The sequence below is a fragment of the Eretmochelys imbricata genome, chromosome 9 (assembly GCF_965152235.1).
Source record: "Eretmochelys imbricata isolate rEreImb1 chromosome 9, rEreImb1.hap1, whole genome shotgun sequence".
NCBI lineage: Eukaryota > Metazoa > Chordata > Testudines > Cheloniidae > Eretmochelys > Eretmochelys imbricata.
The window spans coordinates 98,987,831-99,000,115 of NC_135580.1; the positions used below are offsets into that span (position 1 = coordinate 98,987,831).

The following is a 12,285-nucleotide window of genomic DNA, read 5'->3' on the forward strand; positions in this document are numbered from 1 at the left end:
TAATAATCCAGTTTTCATAGAATCATAGAATCATAGAATATCAGGGTTGGAAGGGACCCCGAAGGTCATCTAGTCCAACCCCCTGCTCGAAGCAGGACCAATTCCCAGTTAAATCATCCCAGCCAGGGCTTTGTCAAGCCTGACCTTAAAAACCTCTAAGGAAGGAGATTCTACCACCTCCCTAGGTAACGCATTCCAGTGTTTCACCACCCTCTTAGTGAAAAAGTTTTTCCTAATATCCAATCTAAACCTCCCCCACTGCAACTTGAGACCATTACTCCTCGTTCTGTCATCTGCTACCATTGAGAACAGTCTAGAGCCATCCTCTTTGGAACCCCCTTTCAGGTAGTTGAAAGCAGCTATCAAATCCCCCCTCATTCTTCTCTTCTGCAGACTAAACAATCCCAGCTCCCTCAGCCTCTCCTCATAAGTCATGTGTTCTAGACCCCTAATCATTTTTGTTGCCCTTCGCTGGACTCTCTCCAATTTATCCACATCCTTCTTGTAGTGTGGGGCACAAAACTGGACACAGTACTCCAGATGAGGCTGCACCAATGTCGAATAGAGGGGAACGATCACGTCCCTCGATCTGCTCGCTATGCCCCTACTTATACATCCCAAAATGCCATTGGCCTTCTTGGCAACAAGGGCACACTGCTGACTCATATCCAGCTTCTCGTCCACTGTCACCCCTAGGTCCTTTTCTGCAGAACTGCTGCCTAGCCATTCGGTCCCTAGTCTGTAGCGGTGCATTGGATTCTTCCATCCTAAATGCAGGACCCTGCACTTATCCTTATTGAACCTCATCAGATTTCTTTTGGCCCAATCCTCCAATTTGTCTAGGTCCTTCTGTATCCTATCCCTCCCCTCCAGCGTATCTACCACTCCTCCAGTTTTTCCTGGATAATACTCAATGTTGTTTGTACAGGCAGGGAAGGGTCCTTTAATGCAAATGTATTAATCTGATCTTGCTTCGTTTTTCCATCTGCATAATTCACCTGGTTAATCAATGCTTGTTTATTCTTAGAGCTATATTCTCGGTTTGGTGTGTAGCACTTAACCATACAATTCCATTGGCATTAATGCATCATGGTAATGTACCTCTTGATCACAGCTTTTAAGACTTGCTTTATATGTGAAAATTGTGTCATGCAATGATGTGAAACTCTGCCAAGGAGGAGTGACTAAAATGTGAATGATCATGAGTCATTTTTGAAAACAGAACTGTAAAGGATATCTGGGATTACCGTCGCCTGCTTCAGAGAGCTCTTTTTGGATGAACATAAGTGGAAACCCTGGGATGAGTCAGTTTGAAGATTCATCCCCTCTTATCTCTGCCATGTGCTATTGAAAAACTTGTAGTGGCCCACCTCATTAAAATGGGGATGGCTCCAGGAGAGAGTAGGCCTGTTATCTAACCTAGATAGGTACTAGATCTAAACTAACCCGAGGTATCTCTCGTAGAGCTGTTGTGTTCTAGGGTTGGAATTTGAGGTAAGAGAGCGAGGCTACCAGAGAGAGCCCTGCCCCATGGTACTCAAGGAAGAGTAGAAATGAAAACAGCACCAGCTGGAGGGAGGGAGCAGCGTCAGCCGTCTGCCTGTGTTAATGGTGTTCCTTGCTGGTTGATTATAGGGAAGGCTACGCTTTAGTCACAAGTATTTTTAGTGAAAGTCATGGACGGGTCATGGGCAGTAAACAAAAATTCACGGCCCCATGACCTGTCCATGACTTTTACTCAAAATACCCCTGACTAAAACTTGGAGGGGAGGGGAGGGGACACAGGGGGGCGCCGCAGGTGCTGGGGAGAGGGGCGACTCGGGGGGGCGCTGCAGGTGCGGAGGCAGGCTCCTTACCCAGCTCCTGGGAAGCAGCGGCCCCAGCTCCCTAGCTCCGTGTGCTGTCTCCGCTCCATCCCAAGCCCCGGTTCTGTAGCTGCCATTGGCTGGGAACCGCAGCCAATGGGAGCTGCTGTGCACACCCAACTCTGTGTGTGTGTGAGAGAGAGAGAGAGAGTGTAAATATATTGTCTGCCATCATGCGGTGTTTCAGGTAGAACTACCGAACAGCAGAATTGCAGCGGTATTTCTGGCTGGTATTTCTGCTCCTCTCCATCCGTGTTCTTTCCCGCGCTGTTGTAGGTGTGGTGTTTTTTCTTTTGTGACTGACCTGTAACTTTCTTCTCCTTTCCCCTTTTTCTTTTCAAAGGTAAACCCAACGCCTCAGGGTGAGCGAGCGCTGCTGAAGATGATGTACTGTCCATACTGTCGCGGCCTAGTTACCGTGAGGCCCTGTTACAACTACTGCTTTAATGTCATGAGAGGCTGCTTGGCCAATCAAGGGGATCTGGACACAGAGTGGAATAACTTTATAGGTGAGACCGTGTGGATTGTGACGGTGATGTAAGCATGTGCCTGGCGTGGCGTGTTCCCGTTTGCACTGCATTTGTGTGTGGTACCGAAGATGCTTCTTATCTAAGTGCAGAAATCTTTATCTTCCTTTCAGCGGCTCTACTAGGTGGCAACACGGATCTTTTACCTTGTGACCCTCCACGTGTCTGTATCAAAACCATTCTCCAGTCCAATGATTTTCAGAATAAAATTGACCTACAGCTTACAAGTCACCTCCTGGAAGCAAACCTGTGTTTTATTTTGCCATTTGTGTCTCCTGAAGGTTACTGAAATAGGCCAACCTTTTTAATAATGGAAGGTAAAAAAGAGGGTGCACATATGGCACACAGGTTTCATCTGGCTCGCACTTCATCTCTGGACCATCACAATTCAACTCATTTCTACACATGCTTCTCTCTGCTTTGTAGGTGGGTAGCCTGAACCCAGCACAGTATCCAGGAAAGTGAAAGTCAAGTGTCTAATGGCCTCAGAGAATTCTCCACTGAAGTAATGGGGATAGTCTGTGATAGCGGTTTGCTATCTCTTAAGACTCTCTGCCCCAAGACACATACCTCTTAGGTATCACACATTGCTCCGCTATTGCCACGGGGAAGCTTTTTCATCTTTTTAACATAAGAACAGCCACAGTGGTCCATCTAGCCCACTATATCCTTCAGAGGGAAAGAACAGAACAGGGCACTTTTAAGTAATCCATCCACTGTTGTCCAGTCCCAGCATCTGGCAGTTAGAGGCTTAGGGACACCTGGAGCATGGGGTTGCATCCCAGTTATACTTTTAGCCTTCACAATGTCCCCTGTCAATGAGTTCCACAGATTTGCTGTGTGTTGAGTGAAGAAATACTTCCTTTTATTTGTTTTAAACCTGCTGCCTATTAATTTCATTGGGGGACCGTTGGTTCTTGTGTTATGTGGAGGGGTAAGTAACACTTCCTTCTTGACTTCTTCACACCAGTCATGATTTTATAGACCTCGGTCATATCCCCCCTTAGTCGTCTCTCTTTCTAAGATGAACAGTCCCAGCCTTCTTAATCTCTCATTATACGGAAGCTGTTCCAGACCCCTAATAATTTTTGTTACTCTTCTCTGTATTTTTCTTAATTCTAATACACCTCTACCCCGATATAACGCGACCCGATATAACACGAATTTGGATATAACGTGGTAAAGCAGCGTTCTGGGGGGGGCGAGGCTGTGCGCTCCGGCGGACCAGCGCATCTGGCTCCGACACGCTGCTCTGAGCGGCGTGTTAAGGGTGCTGGGCCGGGGCCGAGGGGTTGGATAAGGGGCAGAGGGTCTCGGGGGGGCAGTCAGAGGACAGGGAGCCGGGGGGGGTTGGATGGTTGGGAGGTTCTGGGGGCGGTCAGGGAACGGGGGCGTTGGATAGGGCTTGGGAGTCCCTGGGGCGGAGGTGTGGATAGGGGTCGGGGCAGTCAGGGGACAGGGAGCAGGGGGGCTTAGATAGGGGGTGGGGTCTTGGGAGAGGTGGTTAGGGGCGGGGGGGTCTCTGGAGGGGGTAGTCAAGGGACAAGGAGCGGGGGGGTTGGATGGGTTGGGGGTTCCGAGGAGTCAGTCAGGGGGCGGGAAGTGACTATTAATAACAGAAATGCTTGAGGCTAAAGCAAGTTCAATATAACGCAATTTCACCTATAACACGGTAAGATTTTTTGGCTCCCAAGGACCGCCTTATATCTGGGTAGAGATGTATATCTTTTTTGGGATGGGGTGATCAGAACCACACGCAGTATTCAAGGTGTGGGCATCCCATGGATTTATATAGTGGCATTAGGATATTTTCTGTCTTATTTATCCCTTTCCTAATGGTTCCTAACGTTTAGTTTTTTTGACTGCTGCTGCACATTGAGCAGATGTTTTCAGAGAACCACCCACAGTGACTTCAAGTTCTCTTTCTTGAGTGGTAACAGCTAATTTGGACCCCATCGTATTGGATGTATAGTTGGGATTATTTTTCCCAACGTGCATTACTTTGCACATATCAACCTTTAAAATTTCATCTGCCATTTTATTGGTCAGGCATCCAGTTTGGTGAGATCCCTTTGTGACTCTTGTCAGTCAGCTTTGGATTTAATGATCTTGAGTAATTTTGTGTCATCTGCAAATTTTGCCACCTCACTGCTTAACTCCCTTTTCCAGATCATTTATGAATATGTAGAACAGCACTGGTCCCAGTAGAGATCCTTGGAGGACCCTGCTATTTACATCTCTCCTTTGTGAAAACTGACCATTTATTCCTCTCCTTTCCAGTGTCTCCTAAATTATCTCTGACACAAGAAAATGGTTTAATACTTGTGCTTTTATAACATGAAATTGCAGAGGTTGGGATAAATGAATGAACAGGTTAGACAAGAACCGGCATTAAACATCCTCTGTAATAGCTTGTTTTGCACCTGCTTTTCCTTTCTCTGTCTACACAATAAATGCAACAATTTTTTTAAAAATACTATAAGGTCTGTAAGAATATACCAGAGCTCTTTAATACTAGGAAGAAAAGCTCTAACAAGAGGACAAAGTTCGAAAGATAGCTTCTAACCATGGGAATCCCCACATTACAGCCAAATGCATTGCCAACAAGTCACAGATGCACACTAGCGGTTGTGGGTGTGATTGAGAGCATGGAAACAGTTCATATGTCTGAAGTGTAGAACCTTAGATTCGCTTTGGAAATGGTTAGGAATTGTAGGGTCTGTGCACAATGTAACTCCATGATCATCACTCTGAGTTTGCTCTCAGATCAATGGAGGGAGGTACCAATCCTGCAGTATCTCACAGCTTCTGAAGTCACTGTAGTTAATCTGCCCCCTCAAGAGATAGTAGCTGGATCAATGGAAGAAATCTTCTGCCAGCCTAGCAGCATCTGTGCTGGGGCTTAGGTTGGCCTGACTGTCTGTCTCTCTCTCCAGGGTGTGAGTTTTTCATTTCCCTGAGTGACATAGCTAGTTTTAGGCGTAGACCAGGCCTTAGACATTTTGTTAGTCAGGCATATACAAGATGCCTAAAACATGAGAAAACGAGACCACAGGGTGCCATTGAAACCTTGAGGCGATAAGGATTCAGACCCACTGCCGGATTCACACCAGACTGGCTTCCACCTCTCTGCTGCATGGAAACCATTCTTTACCAGTCTCAAGTGATCTTTTCCTTGCTCAGGCTCGAGCAGTTGTTTCCATCCTCGTCTCCCTTGACCTTCTGCAGTTGGGGATACTGGCAATCACGCCTTCCTCCAGGAGCCACTGCCATCCTTTTGGCCTCCACAATCCTGTCCACTCCTGGGGCCTGATTGAGCAGAATATTTCAGCACGTCCTTAACTTGAGCAGTGTGCTGAAATATTTCTGTGAATACAGATGGACTTAAGCACATTCTTAGTTAAACCTGGGCTTGCTTTGCTGAATCGGGGCCAGAGTTCTCCACTTCGTTCACTGTCGCTCCTTCAGCACCTCTTCCGCCTTTCTTCCCTGTTGGAGTCTCCCACTCCTCTGTCTGTACTCTGTCCTATGGGTGATCTCAGTGCTCACCTGGACCGGGCTGAACTGTCACCTGAGATGCCCAAACACCTCTTCACACCCATTTTTGTCTCCTATGCCTCAGTCTCGTGTCTGGCTGACTGTCACACGTGCACGCAATCTGCTCTCGGGTGGCTCATCTCATGTTCAACGTAAAGCCAAAGCAGGGCACGTAACCTTCCCTCCCAGAGATTCTTCCCTATCTTCAGTCTGTTGTGGTCAATAATACCTCCATACTCCCTTCTCATCCAGGCTCATAACTTATGGGGCATCTTTGCCTCCTGCCTCTCCCCTGCCCGTGTATATGATGTGCCCAAGCCCTGTCTCACTTCCTATCTATCCTTGCTGTTAAGTTAACCATCCACACACTGACTCAAGCCAGCTTCTGCAACCTCCCCATCTCTGATATGTTTGAGACTAACCTGCTTCCTCTCCATTTCATTCAGATTGCTGCTGATAGAAGAGTCTCTCTGGCTTGTTGTCACAGCATTGTTCCTCCTCCTTCCCGGATTTTGAGTCATTTTTCTGGCTGTCGGTCACATTGTGTGTCACAGTAAAACAACTTGGGGCAGATCCTCAGCTGGTGTAAATTGGCCTAACACTAGCCATGTCAATGGAGTGACACTGGTAAACTGTCCCTTTGTCTTTGCCTCCAAGGTCCTTTCCCATGCAGCCTCTCTCGTGTTTGGCCAGGTCTGTTTTCCCAGTACCCTCCGTGCCCCTTGATCTCCTTTGCGCTGCAATATGTGCATATGTTTTTCTCCACGCTGCCCCTTTAACTTGGGGTACCATCCTCAAACCTGTTCATCAAGCCATCATTCACCACGCTCTTCTCCCTCCTAAAGCTTTAGTTCTGCCATGAAGTCTATAGGAATAGTGGGGTGGTGAAGGTGAATTATTCGTTAGAGTCTTTGTTAATGACCGTGAGCTTCAGACTAGGCCCGTAGACCCACATCATCCATTAAAATGTGCACATGCCTTACTTGGTAACTCTGGAAAGTTATTACTGTTACCCAGTCCCTCCTGTTCCTTTCTCCTCCCTCTTTTTTATCGACCCTTGCTAGTAGTGATACCAAACTTGAGTTTGACAGTTTAATCTTCAGAAAATGTTTTAAAGGAGTCTTGATGTCTGTAAAAGGATCCTTCAGGAGCAGCCCTCTCCCTTCGTGCAGTGTGTGCTGAAGCGCACAAATGGTGCATGAGCGCCACTCCCAAGACAGTGGTGCATTTACATTCAGTAATAGCACATTTTTAAAAAGTATTTGGCTAGTAAAGGTTTTCTACTCTTTAAGTTGCACGTGTTAAAAAAAGGAATTGCTGATAATTACCATATTTTAAGCTAGCGTTTGATACACACACGTGTTGTCTACGTTAACAATGCGCGTGCATAATATTTTCTGATGAAAATTTTGCCTGCGCATTCCATGGAGGGAGCTAATGACCACTTTAACGCTGTTTGAAAGTGCAGCACTAAATTAGGCTTTCAAGAGATCCTTTAGAATGCTGACTTTCACAGGCGCTCACACAGATGTGAATATTAAGTGTTTCAGCCCCACCGGTAGCTGAAATGGCTTAGAGTGGAAGACTTGCAAAGGTCTAGTCCAAGTAGAAAAGAGGAATCCCATGAAAGGGAAGGCATAATGCTGGAAAGCAGACAAAAGAATGAGCAGCTAATTGCTGCAGGTTGTATGGAACTGAAAATGAAACTTGGGGAAAGCCAGTGAATTATCTACACAGTGATGTTCAGTAATTGCATACAAAAATTAAGATTATTAAACAAGGCAAAATAAGTAAACATTTCCCAGGAGGAAGTGTGACATAATTCTCTAAATGTTTTCTTCCCGGAATATCACCTGCCCACTCATTACTTAGGTGTTCAGTGCTACACTTGCAAATATATATTTGCTGGCAACGCTGTGTGTTAGTTACTTTTTTTACATTGTTTGCTTGTTTTTGCCTGGAATATAGGAAATGAAAACATTAAGATGTGCTTTCTGTAGAAGCATCTAAAACAAATTCCACATGCCTCACTTCAAGTGCATGAGGAGATGAAGTGACTTAAGTGTAGCATGTGTGTAAATCTGTGCAGGATCAGGGCCTGAGATTTGTAAACTCTTCAAGGCAGAGAATTTTTCTCTTTTATGTCTGTAAAGCACCATGCAAAAGTTGTAACATGTTCAGTAACGTTTTGTCATCCCCGCTCCGAATTAATTATAAATAATTTCCCCAGTTTTGAAATGTGTTCTTGACACAGTTATACAGGGCATACTTTGTTTCAAATGAGCTATTGGAAAAACCCCATATGAATGAACAATGTTAATCTCCAGTGCCTTTTCATGATTTTTTCACAGGGGTTTAATCTACGATTGTAGAATTCAGTCTCCATATACATCTCTCTGCTAGTTTGTGTGAAAGGAATTTTTCCCTTTTTTAAATGATTGCTGTTAATGAACGGTCAAGGTTTCCCTGCCCTTAAATCAAATCTTGGGGTTAAGTCTGAAAACTGCCTTTTTGTTCTCCAAGTTAGACGCTGAAGATGTGGGTTTCTGATTATTGGTGGCACAATGCACAAGAATTGCTTTCCTTAGTGAGATTGAGTTGCTTTGTTGCTGATGATCGTCTCAATGCCAGACGCGAGGACAAATGTATGCAGGAGGAAAATGGATGGAACTATATATTTTTCAGATCCACCTCTGTCTTCCCAAAACTCTTGCACTCAGTGAGTTCATAACAAATGAATAGATCTGGAGTAAATTTTGCATTATGCCAAAGTTTTGTGAGGCAGATCAGACTCTCTGAACCACCTTGCAGTCATTTGTACAAATATCAATTATTTTGAACCTGAACCTTTGGGGGAGAACTTTTTCAGGAGGCCTTTTGCAATAAAACTGTAAATTATACTTAGGTGCAACTTGTTCCCCATCACATAGTGTAGCAGTGCTAACATTAGCTTGAATCATAGCCAACCTTATTAATGTCAAATGTTGCTGCCAGAGGGACTTTACTGTTAGTTATGATTGCTGGCGGGTACACCAGCCAATTCCTGGCAGGAGGTAGGAGCCAGTCGGATATCCCCCAAATAAAAACTGTGGCCTAGATGCACTTTTTTCTTGTTCTTTTTTTAATGAAAGTTTATTTTCATTTAGTGCTTCTTGTCAGCAGCCATCACGGCTGCTGAAGAGCTACAGTTGAATATATTCTCCAAGGCCAATTATTACTTTCCTTATCTTTTATAGCCAGCTTTGGCAGCTCTGCTGGAGGCCGAATGCATTTTCTATATCAGCAGTCAAAGCAGAGGCTGCATTCCTTAGCTGTGATACATGTAACGCCATGGCACCAGGAGTAACAAAGACCCCAATTCGCTCTACATTCCCATGCTCTTGTGTATGGCCTGCCCAGCTCAAAGTTTACAAAGACTCCAAACAGCCAGAAGAATTAGGGTTTATGTTTCCTTTCAGTCTTTCACAAACACTTTATTGATCTGGGGCCTTTCCTGGCCACTCGGGGTATTAAGTAGTTACAAAATGGAAGATTTTCTTGTTAAAAACTATACATTTTGTGTGTTTATTATCTGTCTATTCATAATATTTTTATTTGAAATGAGCGGCTTCCTCCAAACTATGATGGGATGTTCTTTATGTGCGTGAAAACCCCCAAAAGCTTTGACAATGATGAACACATTTAAGCTGTGCTCCACTTGTTTACAAAAGTCTCTATTTGCCAGCACATCAAAAGCATTTTTCTCTCCTCTAGCACAATGGTATATTCATGCTAGCAGTCATTACTCAGAGGTTTGAAGCATCACTTTATTGGGGGCCACCACAATACAGTCTAAGACTCTTTATTTCATTTGTTATTACTGTCTATATATGCATTTAGTGGAGACCTGTTTGTAGTCCCTGATGGCTAAATTCCAGCCACACCGGTGCAGCAGCTCTCTCATTAATGCTGCTTCCGTTTGTGCTAGTGTGGTTCCTACAGATTGTAGCTTTCATCAGATTTTGGTTCTTAAATATTGGCATCTTGGCTTAATTGAGAGAGAGCATATACTCAATGATGCCATGATTCTCAAGGTTAACGTTAATTGTGGTCTAAATTAATTATGCACTCTGAAATATTATAAACTTTTTTCGATAATTTTTGAGATGTGCTAGCTAACGCCTGATCAGTCAGCCAGCCCGCAGAAAATACTTTTAAATATTTTTTTGCATTTTTAATAAGTGGGTTTATCTGATCAGTATGCTGCTGCTGCATACGGTACACTGGTGTTTTTAAATGTACAGGTAGCTTAATTGTAGTTTGCATTTTTATTGGTATATTTTAATTTAGTTGAAAATTAATTGAGCATAAGGGCAAAGGCCAAAAATAAATCTGTGTTGAATGGAGTCTCTTTATAAGCATGCATCCACCAATATAAATCCACAGGAATTTTCCGCTTCTGATTGGGGAATAAGTATCACGCAAAATACTTGAATTGAGCAGATTTGAGTTCTTTGAATGAGAAACTCCCATTTCCACTTCCTGGAGTGGAACGGGCACATCATCAGAATGAAGAGGGAACCCATTCACAGACTTTTACGGCCCAAACGGACCATTATGATTATCATGTAGTCTGACCTCCTGCATGGCCCACGCCGTAGGATTATGAGAATTAAAAAACAAAAACAATTGAAAAATTACAAGTTTGTAGCTGTATCCTGACAAAATGAGGCGGGAGTTAACGAGAGTTTAGTTTGGCTAGGAGATAACTGTTAGGTAATACATCGTCAAATATCTGAATGGAGTAAACACCAAGAAGGGAGATTAGTAATTAAGAATAGTATAAGGGACATTGGGCATACTTGAAAATTCAAACTGAACATTACAAAAAGTTTCTTGCTGCTAATATTCCCAAAGGAAGTGGAGGAAACCCCATAGCTTGGCACATTTAGTGCTACATCTGACTAGTAAATGTACAGCAGAGAATGGTCCTGGAGTGGCAGGAAAACTAGGTTGATGGTTGCCATAGGTCTCTTCCATCCCCTCACTCATAAGTGAGATGTCAAAGGAAATTTTTAGTTTAAAGCCTTTAGTGATGGTCTCATGCAGTTTCACTGTTCAACTTGTGCTGTCTGCATAACGCTAGTGAGTATAACCTTTGATTTTTTTTCAGATGTGAAAAGTTCTCTTTAATATAAAAAAAATTACAAACTTCAGTGCTGTCGATTTTAATCACTATTTCCTTTGCTTTCTGCATTCATGGTAAATATAAAGAAGCTGGTATTTTTCTTTCTGTCTTAACTGTGCAGATACTTTAAAAAGATACAATGGAGCCCTGTTTAAAATAAAAGTACGTGTAATATCCTCTCTATAAGTAGAGATTAGTTCCAGTGGTTATTTGCTGATTGAATTGAAGGGAATTGTGATGATTATTCTCCCTCATTAAATATAGTTTTTGCTGTATACAGGTTTATTGTAACTGGTCCAACAAGCTTCCAGCTCCATCCCTTTACTAGCTGGAATAATTAAAACCCAGAAGTAGAACATCTTTTTTTAAAGATGCCTACCATGCAGCAGTGGAATTTCAATGGCTAATTTTTGCACTTGTGGAGTGGCCTGTTGTCCTTGCCTAGGCCTTCCGCTTTGTCAACAGGATGGGTCTCTAATCCTTGACAGCAGCTGACAAATTGAGTCCAGTGATACCTATTATAAAAGATTTTGTGACATAGAGCAAAATGTTCATTTGAAGTTTCAACATGCAACTAACGGTTGCTTTGCTAAGAGTTTTACACTAAAGATACCTGAGTAGCATATGTGAGATTTTTCCTTCACTTTGGAGTAGGATTTAAATGGGCTACTTAAAGCAGAGTAAACCTAATCTGCTCTATGCACTTGTGTGCCATATTTGAAGTCCCTCCGCTAATTAAAACACTTTTAAAATCTCTTTTTCTGTATTAGATTCTATGTTGATGGTGGCTGAGAGACTAGAGGGTCCTTTTAACATTGAGTCAGTCATGGACCCAATCGATGTGAAAATTTCTGATGCAATCATGAACATGCAGGAGAACAGCGTGCAAGTGTCTCAAAAGGTATATCACCAGCACTTTAAAAAGAAAAAAGCTAAAAAGAAAATTCTGTTTTTATTCCTCCAGTATTTACATTTATCTATTCCCATTAAAAGAACTGTCTTAGGGCTAGTCTACACTACAAAATTAAATCAACCTAAGTTATGTCGACATACAGCCACTGCAGTCATTACATCGCTCTTGCACGTCCACGCTATGCTCCATGTGTTGGCGGTGAGCAGCCTCACCAGGAGCGCTTGCACCGAATTAACTGTCTGCATGGGGCAGCTTCAGAAAGGCAGCAACAGTTGA

At 43.5% G+C, this 12,285-nt stretch overlaps 1 protein-coding gene across 1 annotated transcript in view; it reads left to right on the forward strand.

Annotated features, from left to right (window-relative positions):
* GPC4 (glypican 4) overlaps positions 1–12,285 on the forward strand; it is a 171,830-nt gene that overhangs the window by 89,763 nt on the left and 69,782 nt on the right. The window contains exons 4-5 of the mRNA XM_077825571.1: positions 2,209–2,374; positions 11,867–11,997. Of these exons, the coding sequence (XP_077681697.1) occupies positions 2,209–2,374; positions 11,867–11,997 (297 nt within the window). The remainder of the gene's footprint in view (positions 1–2,208; positions 2,375–11,866; positions 11,998–12,285) is intronic.